The following is an 11,747-nucleotide window of genomic DNA, read 5'->3' on the forward strand; positions in this document are numbered from 1 at the left end:
CGCTAGCCACCGCCCGATCTAAAGGGTACTGCCATATCCATCCATCCATCCATCCTTGGTTCACTCGTTCGCGTTCGCTTTAGTTCGCTGCACGGATCGAGACTCTCTAACGCAGCGCTTCCAGAATACCATTCACCAATTTACTCGCAAATAACATCAAATAAACGTTTTTATTCACTCTATCCACACGCAAGACTATCGTCTTTCAACAACATTTGTAGTGAAACATGCAGATAGGGGGCCAATTTTTTTCAACATTTTACTTATGTTGATAACCGCCTCCCCTACAATATACATTCGTATCATGCCATGACATTTTTAATGGCAACAAGCAGCTGACAAAGAACCCAGTTTTTAAATGCGAAGCAATCCTTAGAGAACCAAAGATACCAAAGATAAGTAGATAGAGATACCTGTATCTACTTATCTACCTAGCTAGCCCGCTACGTAGTTGATTTGTCACCTTCGTATAGACCGAAATCGGCATAGGGGGGCACGAGGGTATGAAAAGATGCGTCTTATCACGTGAAAATAATGTGACAAATATGTGTACATCATGAAACTATTTCTTTCAGTGATGTGTGCCATATACCTGTATACCAAAGACTGCGGTATGTGGGTATGCGCCGCAAGAATTCTGTCTACAATAAAAACAAAAATACACCCAGCTGAAAGGACGCGAAGAAGAATGCGCCCGCTATGCTCCGGGGACGTCACTCAAATTGGATTCTACCGGATTAAATACATTCGTTTTCCACTGTTATCCTCCGTTGATCACCTGACGAAGGAAACCGGAGGAAAACGGGACCAATCCCCTGATTATACTCCCGTGGTTCCTCCGGAAATGTTCCCGCGCATCATTTTTGCCTCGGTGGATGCTCCCAAATTGCTCCGGGTCACCGCTAACTGGCATTCATTGGCTTTTCGACGAGTGACGTAGGCCGCCTCGCCGCCTCGCCGCCGGGAGGCCGTTTCCTACAAACGCACATGACGCAGACCAAGCCGGTGCAGTGAGGTTTGTGCAAGGCGTTTGGCTGCACTGGAGAAAAATAAATCGTTCTGAGCACCTTCTGGATATCACAAGCGACAAGCAGCAACGAAGGTTATCAATGACAGAAGGAAGTTGTGTAAACGGTAATCGTGTGATGGTTCCTGGCAGAAAACGACACCTTGTGATGTCGTGAGTATTGAGAGACCCGGCGGCTGCTGGTGCGGCGAAAAAATGATGAGTGAGCTCTCCTTGGAATACCTGTGTTATTTTTGTCAGGTATTGCTAATTTCACAAGACATCAGTAAAAAAGTAGCACAATTACGATAATGCTTTGTTTGCATAATTTCGGTAAAGGAAAACGGAGGGGTGAACGAGTTGGTACTTATTCGTTATGGCATTTATATAGCGCAAAAAAAGTGAACACCACAAGTGCTTGTGGTAGTTCGCTCTATTGTACTCGTCCTTTGTTGCGCAGCAATAACGCCACAATAACTTCGGAAAATTGAGTCAAACATTTAGAGTGTTGATTACATATGCAACAATAGAAAATCATAGTTTTCTGTTGAATTTATCAAACGTTATATTTGTTTTAAGGAAACCTAACTGGTTAAAGATATTTTTGGTCTTGTCAGTACACATAGTTTGTAACATTTGTCCACTTTTCATATCAATAAACGCCAGGTCGAGGTCTACGATTGATAAATATTTTTTACTACAATTTCTAAGCTGAACTAATAAAACTTTAATAACTAAAATCAGTGTTATTTCTAGTGGTAATTATTTATAAATGTAGTGTATTGAGATAGGGCAGTGTGAATGGTGAAAACTTTTAGAACGCATACACGCACTACTACTTGTGAATAAGTTATTTTGGTTGGATAAGTGGTATCTGAGATATCAATCTAAAAGTATACTAGACTCTTCGCGGGATGTGGTGCTTTCAGGAAAAAAAAGAGAGGGCCGAAGCAAACTGAAGGTACTAGAGGCGGCGAATGCAAAAAAAGAAGAGGGTTGCTTATCAGAACCAGTCGTGCAGCGCTCGATGTTTCTTTGAAAAAGGGAGGTGGGGGTAACAAATATAACCCATATGACAGCCAGCTCAACATTCCAAGATGTAGGGGACAATGTTGTGAAAAAAAGAAATAAAAGAGAAGCCACACTTTTGAAAAACTTGCCGTAATTTCAGCCTTGCTGATGGTAGGGATCACTCTTCTTGCTGCTGCTTTTTTTTCTATTTTCAGTCATGCTGCCGTGGCTGTGGCTGCAGTTTTTTTTTTGGCAGACGACGGGAGTACAAACAGCGCTGAGACGTAGTTTTGACCTGTGGAATGCAACGACACTGGCTTGTGAAGAGAAGAGGGGAAATGAAAATTTCTTCAAGCCTGGAATGCTCATCGTGACGCTTCTGTGGTCCCCGAACGTGTGCACGGATCGTTTAGGTAAGTTATTCGGTCGGCCTTCCTTTATTTCCATGAAAATGCAGTTGGCTTAGGTGGCATAATGTTTGTGTTTTCAGTTGCCTATTTATTTTTTTACGTTGTGAGCTTTTTCTTACTTTGTGCTTGAAGCTGTTCGTCTTGAAGACATACTTGCTCATACAATCATTACTTTGAAAAAATAATCACAACGACAGGTATCAAACAGAGCGGGTATGTCAAATGAAAAATAAAACGATGCCAACTTATTTTGAAACCTATTTTAGAGAGGAGATGAAGCTAGGCTTTCCCTAAACACAGGCCGCAACCATGCAAACTGTAAGAACCCACTTTTCTATAAGTATGACGATGAGCGCGCACTAAAATGCGAATGTTATAATCAAAATTATGATTTGATAAAATTAGGAAGTTATAGGGATAGGAACTGCTGATGCCGTCTACAAGAGTACCGAAATATGACTATTTTAGTAAAAATGGTTTTTCAATGTTTAGGCAAAAGTAAAGCTATCGATTTAGATATATATATATATATATATATATATATATATATATATATATATATATATATATATATATATATATATAGAAAACTTTGGCCGGTTTTGAACATTGTTGGCGTCAGGGACGTGTGTTTTTATCATGTTGTGGCTGTCTCACGCCAGATTAAAACGGATGTGCTTCTTGTTGTTGAACGCTCATCCTGTTTTGGTGTGTGTGTGGGGGGGGGGGGGACAGATTTAAAAGTTGCTTCTTCTCACAGACTCACAGACTGTTAGCGCCCGTGGCTTGAGTGTTCTCAGTTTCCGTTTCTGTAGCATCATTTGCATTTCTCATGTATAATTATTTTTGCTAAAGTATGAAGAAAGCAATCAGCTGAACTCTAGCGTCGTAAATGAATCAGATGGATGGTCCTTCGATGATGGTGATGAATAGTTCTCGGTGGCCACGCTTTCTTCATTTGTCGTGCATTAATCGTTTTGCAGCCTTATGGGGTTCATTTTGAAGCGCCGTGCTTCGAACTTCAATGCTGCTGATTTTATCTGATCTGTCTTATTGTGTTTTGTCTTTGGGGACGTTTGCTAGTTTGCTTATTTTTGTCTCCTTCTTTAAATGCTGGGCAATCATTCAGAATTGGCAGCGTTCTTTGAATAAAGCAATGAATAAGAACTCAAGTGTTTCCTAAAATTTTATCTGCTTGAGCATTGTGGAAAATAATACACAGTACCTCTGCAGTGCTTGCATGAGCATACGGACTTCTTTTATCTAACCAATGCGTGAAACGATCAGCATACAAAATAAATAGCTGTGCAAACAATTTAAAAAGTACTGGTCCACCTTACTGAAACTTTGTCCAAACGAAGTAAATACATTCGTAAAATACTCCGTAGGTACCTTACAAAAGCTCCGGACAGCCGAATTGAGGAACCCGCAAAGAATGCTTCGGAAGTGCCACGCAATCAGTCCTGCCGGCTGGAGGAAAATTATAGTAAAAAGTACTCCCGCAGCTGCACGCAATCGCTCCGGTCAGCCGGAGTGAAATTTATTTTAAGAGTACTACGGGTGCACCACTATATTCCTCCGGCAAGCCGGAGCAAAGATTTTGCTCCCGATGTCTGGAGCGAAAATTGCTTCGTAGGGGGGACGCTAGAGGACAAGCGTTTTACTCCGACCTCGGAGTAATTTTTTACAGTGTACCTAGAAGCGTGGTGACCACAGATGTCGGTAATAACAACGCAAGAACTTTTAAAAATCTGGCATCGACAGCGTTCATCAGACGACTGCGAAAAATAAAAATCTAGATTGGAGCAGAAATGGAACACCATTGCATTCCGTGTGGGAGTCATGAATTCTGCCACAGAAACACGCAAGGTCTGAATTTGCTTTGGAAAAGAAACTGTGCTAACATCAAGTCGGTGCAGTGATTATGGCTGCAAAGTTAGCTATCTGAATTATCTTCATAAGCATTGCATATGTACTCCTACTATACAGACGAACGTCTTGTCTGGTTGACATCACCTATAGCTTCAGTGCCAGCTTCCATTTTATAACAGTCTCATAAACATTCACAATCTATGCTTCGTTGCTTCCTTTTGAAATTGTCGTTGTCTGCCTGTATTTGGTCTGAACATTCTTAGTTATGCACACAGTCCCAGCTCGTTACACGAGTTAACAAATGATGCGAAAATGATCCATCACGTAATGGCCGCTTACGCACGGCCACGTAAAGAAGAAGAGAATGAAAAAATTTCACTCCAGCTTAATGTTTGGCATTGGTTCTTCAGCACTTAAAATTTTCTGTGTGCCATATAATCAGCTGTTTGTTAGGTGAAATCACGAGTCTGTGAATTGGCGAGGTGCTTATTACAGTGCATGGACGTCAAACAGCGCAATCACGTGCTAATCAATGCATAAAACGTTTTTAGAATAGCTGGAGAACCTCTCTTTTTAAATGTAATTCAAGTAGGTTGGCCGCTGATCACAATAGTAGCGCCTACTTATAGCAGCAGGACAGATGGATATATGAGTGTATTGAAATATTTTCATTTGCAGCAAAACCGCGGCTAGCAGTTTGTGGACGTGTGCGCACAACTGTAAGCTCATTCTTAGAGAGAGAAATAGGCAGCGCTGTACCTGTGTGCGTTGTTGTTGTTTTATTTGTATTTTGAACCTAAAAGACAATTCTAGTTAAAAAAAAACCAACTGGCCTGTCTTTTGATTGAGCCTACATAGTGATGGAAAATTATGAACCATTTTCCCGAAGGGAACCCTCATGGGATGCGAAACAACAGCAGTGCACACGACAGAAGCTGCTGCGGGTGAGTGAGAGAGTGATGAGTGAGAGAGTGAGGAGCCAGCAGCTGCTGCGGGTGAGTGAGAGAGAGTGATGTCAACGTGCAGCTGTGACTAGAACTACTTGACATCATTCCAACAACTGTGGCGCGAAAGGAACAAGGCATGGCGCATTCGCACGGATACACGGATGGAAAGCGTTACATAGGCTTGTCAAAGAGCTGCTTCGCATCTAAAACTACGGTCAGAGTCCTTCAATGCTTTTCTGGTCACGAAAGTGCCGCCTCAGCTTCATATGGAGCCAGCACTGGCCGCAAGGGGCGCAGCTGTGCTCGTGAGGGCATGCTGCCGTCCGCTACCGCTGCGGTAGTGTGTTGGTCTGCTTTGATTTCCAAGCTTTCTAAACTTCTGCAAAAGTCGTTTCACTTTCCCTCATTTACTTGGAACATTCAGCATGCGTCGGTGACTGCGTGAACGCGACGTCTGCCTTGAAATGAGCACCCGGGAGAAAAGAAACTAACAGCTCTGGACAAGCAGCTCGCGGCAGTCGCAGTCGAAAATGAAAAAAATTCAGGGTTTGCCACACCATAACAATGATATGATTTTGATACACGTCGTAGTGGGGGATTCTTGATTAATGTTTAACAGCTGGGGTTGTTTTTATATGCACGTAAATCAAAGCGCACGCCTTTTTTTCTGCTCTTGCGTTTCGCCTCGTCGAAATGCAGCCGTCAGGGTCGGGGGAGCGCAGCTCGTTCATCGCAATACTGCAACTGGTTTAGCTCTTCGAAATTTGCCTGAAATCAGACACTGTACATTCGCAATAACGCACTTGCTGTGCCACATGTAAACAGAGGCGAACATACGAGTTGTTACACGTCCATTCGCCCGGAAGTGAGCGAAATCTCTCGACTGCGCAAAGTTGCGCATAAGGCCAGATGGTTCGCACGGCACGGCCGCTCAATTTCTATTAAACTGTGAACATTATCAGACTCCTGGTGTCATTTTATTCACAACAGAAAACCCAAACAATTAAACCATTACTGCAAGAAATGCTTCCATAGAATGCCTTCTTTTCATGACAAGAAAAAAAACACCTGTTCTATGCGCTTGAAATTTCTGGACCGAACGATTAAATCCCTCTACGAGCCTTAGGTACAATATATGTAATATCAGAGTCCTTAAATGCCAGCAATACTAACCTCATAGCAGTCTTTGGTGCGGCGTGTTGCCCCGCCACGGTGTTCTAGCGGTTATGGCACCCGGCTACAGATCCGATGGTTGCGAGATCTAATCCCGGCCGCGGCGGCTGCATTTTGGTTGAGGCGAAATGTTGAGGCCCGTGTACTTGGAGTTTGGTACACGTTAAAGTGGTCAAATTTGTTCCGGAGCCCTCCACCACGGGGGGTCTGTCATAATCACAGCTGGTTTTGGGACGTAAAACCCCATCAATCAACCGGTGCGACGTTTAGTTTATGATCATGACGAACGTGAAAAGTAAGGTCGAACACAGTTGACAGTGTATTGTAATTAGGCCATTGTTTTATAAGCAGTCTCATATAGAAGAGACAGTAAACCAGTAACTTAAGCCGCTCGTGATTTCGACAAAAACACACAAGAAGTTACTTTGATTCTTCTAATGGCCGACTATATACGAGGGGTTAAGATATTCCAATCATCGATGCTAATATTGTTGTCAGTGTCAGAAGGAAAAAAATAATTCAACAAGAAAAATACATTCAAGGTGCCTGTGCGAAAGCAATATGCAAGCACAACCATTTATTAATTTTATTTAAAACAAACCACATACACAGAACACCAGTGCACCAGTTCATGAAAAGCTAATTAAAAAACGTGAAGAATGGACAGCAACATATGTGAGATATGGATTGGGTGCAAAGTTACCTTTGAGTGTTTGGTTTTTTACCACCCCCTGCTGGACATGAAGCGCACCCTTTCGCTTGCATCTGTTTGTTTCATTCTCTCGTAAAAAAATGCAAACGCACCTTGAGAAAAAACTGAACAACCTCTGCAGTCGTGCTCACAAAATGTGACTTGCAACCGACAGCAGCTGAAGCAGTCCGAGGGTCCATCAAAACATCCTCCACAATATTCATGTACACACCAGAACAAGCAGTTTTTTCAACTGTGTGCGCTTCCATGTGATCCTCCACAATTTGAAGGAGTGTGACGAGCTGGCTGGAGGGCACAAGGAGAAAACTTTTAGACTTAACAAGAATCAGGCCAGTTGCTGGTCGTTCTGAACTCCTCAGACTTTCTACGCAGCTTGAGCATCTCAGCGAGGAAAACTTCTTTGCAACGTATCCAGCGAGGTAGTCCAAGATCTTCTCCTTAGGAGGCTGCTGATGTTGCAAAAGTGAAGCCTGCTCCACAGTTTCTCCTGGCTCTAAAAGTACTTCATCAAAGAGAATAGCCAAACAGTCCGCCTGAAATGCAAACACTGTATTGCTGGTGTGCTGAACATATAAAGTGTACCGAACGAAAAAGATGTACTGAATGCCTAGTATTGCTTTACACCTTTTGTATGACGAAATCCAGGCTTTATCAGAAATCAGCTCGGTTTCTCCAAATTAATGGCTGCAAAATCTTCGATACTGCCTGCACTGCACAGTCCCCTGGCACATATGTAATGCTCATACAGCTTAGTGTGGCTAGAAATGAGAAACATCGCACCTAAATGCATGCAGCCTAAAAACTATCCTGAAAACTTAGTTAAAGAACTAATACGCTTTGATCAGTTTCATCCTATTCAGGAGATATCGCTCCGCAAAGCGTTTCTACTGTGTTCTTCCTTGCCTGCACTTTTTTTTTCATTTTGTTTTCCCTGACGAATTCTTACCATCTGGCTCAGATTTCTACCCTTTCAACCCCTGTTAATATATTCTTGCTCACGTGACAGGCAGCAGGTTTTTCCTTCTGGAATAGGTCTTGGAGCTTCAGGAGAAGTTGTGGGCCGTCTCCTACAACTGATGCTTGCTGAGGCGGCTGGACAAGATTTTTGACAGAGAGCATTCTATAAATGAACAGAAATTGCTGGACTGTTGGTTGTCCTCCGTCACCAGCCACGTGCCTGATAATGCCAAAAAATCTCTGAAAGAAAAAATAAGGATTACTATTTAACTATCAAGCGAGAACGTGCACATGCTTACCTTAATGGGTCCTGTCCAAACTTTCCCACTAGTACGTAGCGAAACCCTGAGGCAAGGAGGTTTTCAACCAATGATATTGTGCTGAGCAAAGTTATTCTCAGCACCTCACAGGTGGGCTTGCTTAAAAAGCAGACCTGCCTTTGCTTTGGCAGACTTTCGATGTATTTGCAGCACCTGTCCAACCATGAGATTCCCTCTTTCAGTGTCTATAAAGTAAGAAAGAATTTAGCCTGAGATCAAAAATGTGTGCAAGAGCAAAGTAATTATTCTCACGTCAACATGCTCAGCTTCACTGTACTGCACGTGTTCAGGCCTGCGGGAGTTCAAGCAGTCAAAGAGTCTGTTCATTTGTCTGGTGAATTCAGATGTTCCCGCAGACCCGTGAAGCTTTTTGCATGATTCCTGCTCACTGGAAAATATCATGGCTGTAGCTGTGGATTCACTGAAGAGCTGAAAAGAAATTTTTGTATTGCATTTCACTGTGAGTCACATCAAAAAGGCATTTTTTTTTTCTAAGTGCACTTGAGCGTTGTGCGCCTTACTTGAACAGCAAGTTTGACGCTCATTTTCTGAAAAGCGTTTGGGTATATATGTGCCCTCGTCAGCTTTGGTACAGCACGCAGCCCTGACTGTTGCTCTTCATACTCTAGAAGTGCTGCATAATGATCATGATACACTTCCTGACCTTGAGGCAGCTGTAGAAAGAAGGAATGTCAGATTGTCACTCGAGATGAGATCATATGAGTGACTATATCACAGGAACAGTAATAATTTCACTTACCAAAAACTTCCCAACTTTCTGCAGGTTATTTCTAATACATTTAAATAAGTGTGGTGGATCAATGATAGCATAGATCACCTTAGAGGGGTCGCATGGGTGCTGAAACGACACCTGCTGGTCTTTCATGTCACCACGAATTCCTGAAAGAAATGAGCAACTAATAAATTATACCTTTCCAGATAGTCTGCAGCAGAGCTTGTGTGTTAAACACTTACCTAAGGACCTCAAGGCACACCGATTGGTAGTTGAATTATCAGATGTCACAGCATCTATAACTGCGCCAGCATTACACAAGTGTACAATCCACTGAAGCACAAGCTTTGCAAGCATTGATCCCGGGGCAGCACTTGATGCACAAAAGGTACCCACAGTCTGCGACCATCCCCCCAGAAAGGGTCGAAACAGGAAGACCAAAACATGATCAGCATCCTTTTCACGGTCTGCTGGCCTGGTATGTTCTCCAAAGTCAACCTTACCAACGACTTTCATGTCAGACTCTCGGACGTGCAAACTTTTCCTGACACTCATTTCGTCGAACATGAGCACACCTGAAAGAAAAAAAAATAATTTCTATCACTTCAGAAAGGCGAAACCACACAGCATTCAGGTTAAGTGATGTGCTTTCAAACCTCGTCGTTCACTTTCAGGGGAAGTGAGCAGCTTTTCCTTGAGCACAGTAAATACATGCGCATCAAAGCCAAAGTCGGCTTTCAAGCTCTTCATATAGCAGTAGAGTGTGTGTGGATTTGGCAAGGGTAGAAAGTTGTTCTCTTGGAGATATGTATACACAGATGTGGACTTCGTTTTCAAAAGCAGGCAGTCATATAACCAGTCTTTCTTATACCTGGTAACGAAAGGGTGCAAATCTCATTCACATGCACAAACATGCTAGCACAGTGCTTCCATAATGCTATCAAGCATAAAGACACATTGCTGTTAACCAAGTGTAACTGCATGCCAAGGGGTAATGTGAACATGCACATTGCACTGTGTACACAGTGGAAACCTGATCAACATGCAGGCCAAAACCTTCATAATGAGAGCAGGCCACTATAAATGACACAGATCTATGGTGCATTCTCAATCCAGAACAATTAATAGAGAAAATAAGTGCACATTGGATCTCCAAGTTTTCAACGAAACTGCGCATAAGAACAATCATTCACTGTCTGTTTATAAACGTGCTCAAAACAATAGCAGTAAGGTGCGAAAAAAAGATCAACACATCACGATAACATGGTTATGAGGGTGTGAATAAGCCACTCGTAGTAGTAAAAAGGGCACATTTTTTATATGGACGAAAATCATTGTTTCATGATTTAAAGTATTAGAGTCAGCGCAGTAAAGGTGGACTCAAGCAGAAAACGTATTTCATGGTAGTTTTGAACGCTTAGCTGATTTTGAATAGAGCCGACACTTGTTCAGAAAACACCGGATATGTAGCTTTTAATTTGGTGAATATCTAAAATTACCACGTGAATATTCCATCGCCTTTACACGTAAACCATATTCGTCAAGTAGTGCTTGAAGCTTACCGTACGGCTCTTGCAGACTTCGCTTTTGCCTTCATCACGCACTGATCAATAATCAGTTTCTCGCGATCGGAAAGTCTTTGAAGGCTCTGCTGTTGTCGTTCGTACTTGGCAGTCTTCTTTCGGAACTCGGCGAGTTTTGTTTGGCATTGCCGAAGCTGCTGCTTCGCAGCTCGAAGTTGGCACCTCAACTTTTGCACTGCTGCACAGCTGGCGCAGTCAACCAAGCGGTCTGTCTGACAAGCTGTGTCCGTGTGGTAGGTTTCGACCGTTTCACTGGTCAGTGCCACATCTGCTAAAAAAAGAAAAAAGGAAGAAGAAAAGGAGTGAAGAAAAACAAGTTATGCAGTTTCAAATTTACAGACTCAGACGATACCCTCATACACGACGACACGGATGTAATCTGGCCTAGCGCTTACATACCTTCATTCACTGATGCAGCATCGGTGCGGTCTGAACAGGTCGTCGGCGATGCTCGTTGCTCCTCCGTCTCGCACGACAACTCACGTGCTCGTTTGCGCGGTGATTGATTTGTCGATGAGCGGGGTCGAGGTTTACGCTTCGTGAGATACGAAGGAAGGCCACCAAAGTACTTGGGACAGCGTCAGCCTTCAGCGTTGGCTTGTCACGCTCCAGGGACACGGCGTCGCCGTTGATATTGAAATCATAAGTAGTGACAATGTCCGAGGCGTCGAAATGCTTCGCACACACACGTGTATATTTGGACTCAAAGTTGAAGTCGCCACTTTCCTGCCGCGGTATGGCCCGTTTCCATTTCTCGCGCTGGTCCTTGTCAGGTGGAAAAGAAAACAACGACACCTTCTCGATCGTTCCTCTGTAGCCGGAACGACACCCCGGCACGCAACACGTGTTAGGCATCGTCGTCTCACAACATTTTGGCTAACTCGGACACGCGCGCACACTTCTTCCACCAGTTTGTCTCGCTGTGCGCACGCGTTTCAGTCTGTTTCAGTACGCGAGCAGCCCGAACGATGCCTTCTGTGGCGCAGTGGCGCCGCATCGCGGCAGTTTCGGGCAGCGTATGAA

General features: G+C 43.4%; 2 protein-coding genes across 2 annotated transcripts; both read right to left on the reverse strand.

The window, feature by feature from the left end:
* Positions 1-6,830: 6,830 nt before the first annotated feature.
* Positions 6,831-8,377, reverse strand: LOC142796235 (uncharacterized). The gene is made up of 2 exons (XM_075886432.1): positions 8,131-8,377; positions 6,831-7,664 (listed from the first exon to the last, which is right to left on the reverse strand). Exons 1-2 carry the CDS (start codon positions 8,248-8,250, stop codon positions 7,194-7,196), a joined length of 591 nt encoding a protein of 196 aa, XP_075742547.1. The 5' UTR covers positions 8,251-8,377; the 3' UTR covers positions 6,831-7,193.
* Positions 8,378-8,383: 6 nt separating this feature from the next.
* LOC142789056 (uncharacterized) lies at positions 8,384-9,443 on the reverse strand. Its single transcript, XM_075884983.1, has 3 exons — positions 8,930-9,443; positions 8,661-8,837; positions 8,384-8,593 (listed from the first exon to the last, which is right to left on the reverse strand). The coding sequence occupies exons 1-3, from the start codon at positions 8,951-8,953 to the stop codon at positions 8,384-8,386; spliced, it is 411 nt and encodes a 136-aa protein (XP_075741098.1). The 5' UTR covers positions 8,954-9,443.
* Positions 9,444-11,747: the final 2,304 nt, after the last annotated feature.

The sequence above is a fragment of the Rhipicephalus microplus genome, chromosome 2 (assembly GCF_043290135.1).
Source record: "Rhipicephalus microplus isolate Deutch F79 chromosome 2, USDA_Rmic, whole genome shotgun sequence".
NCBI classification, from domain to species: domain Eukaryota; kingdom Metazoa; phylum Arthropoda; class Arachnida; order Ixodida; family Ixodidae; genus Rhipicephalus; species Rhipicephalus microplus.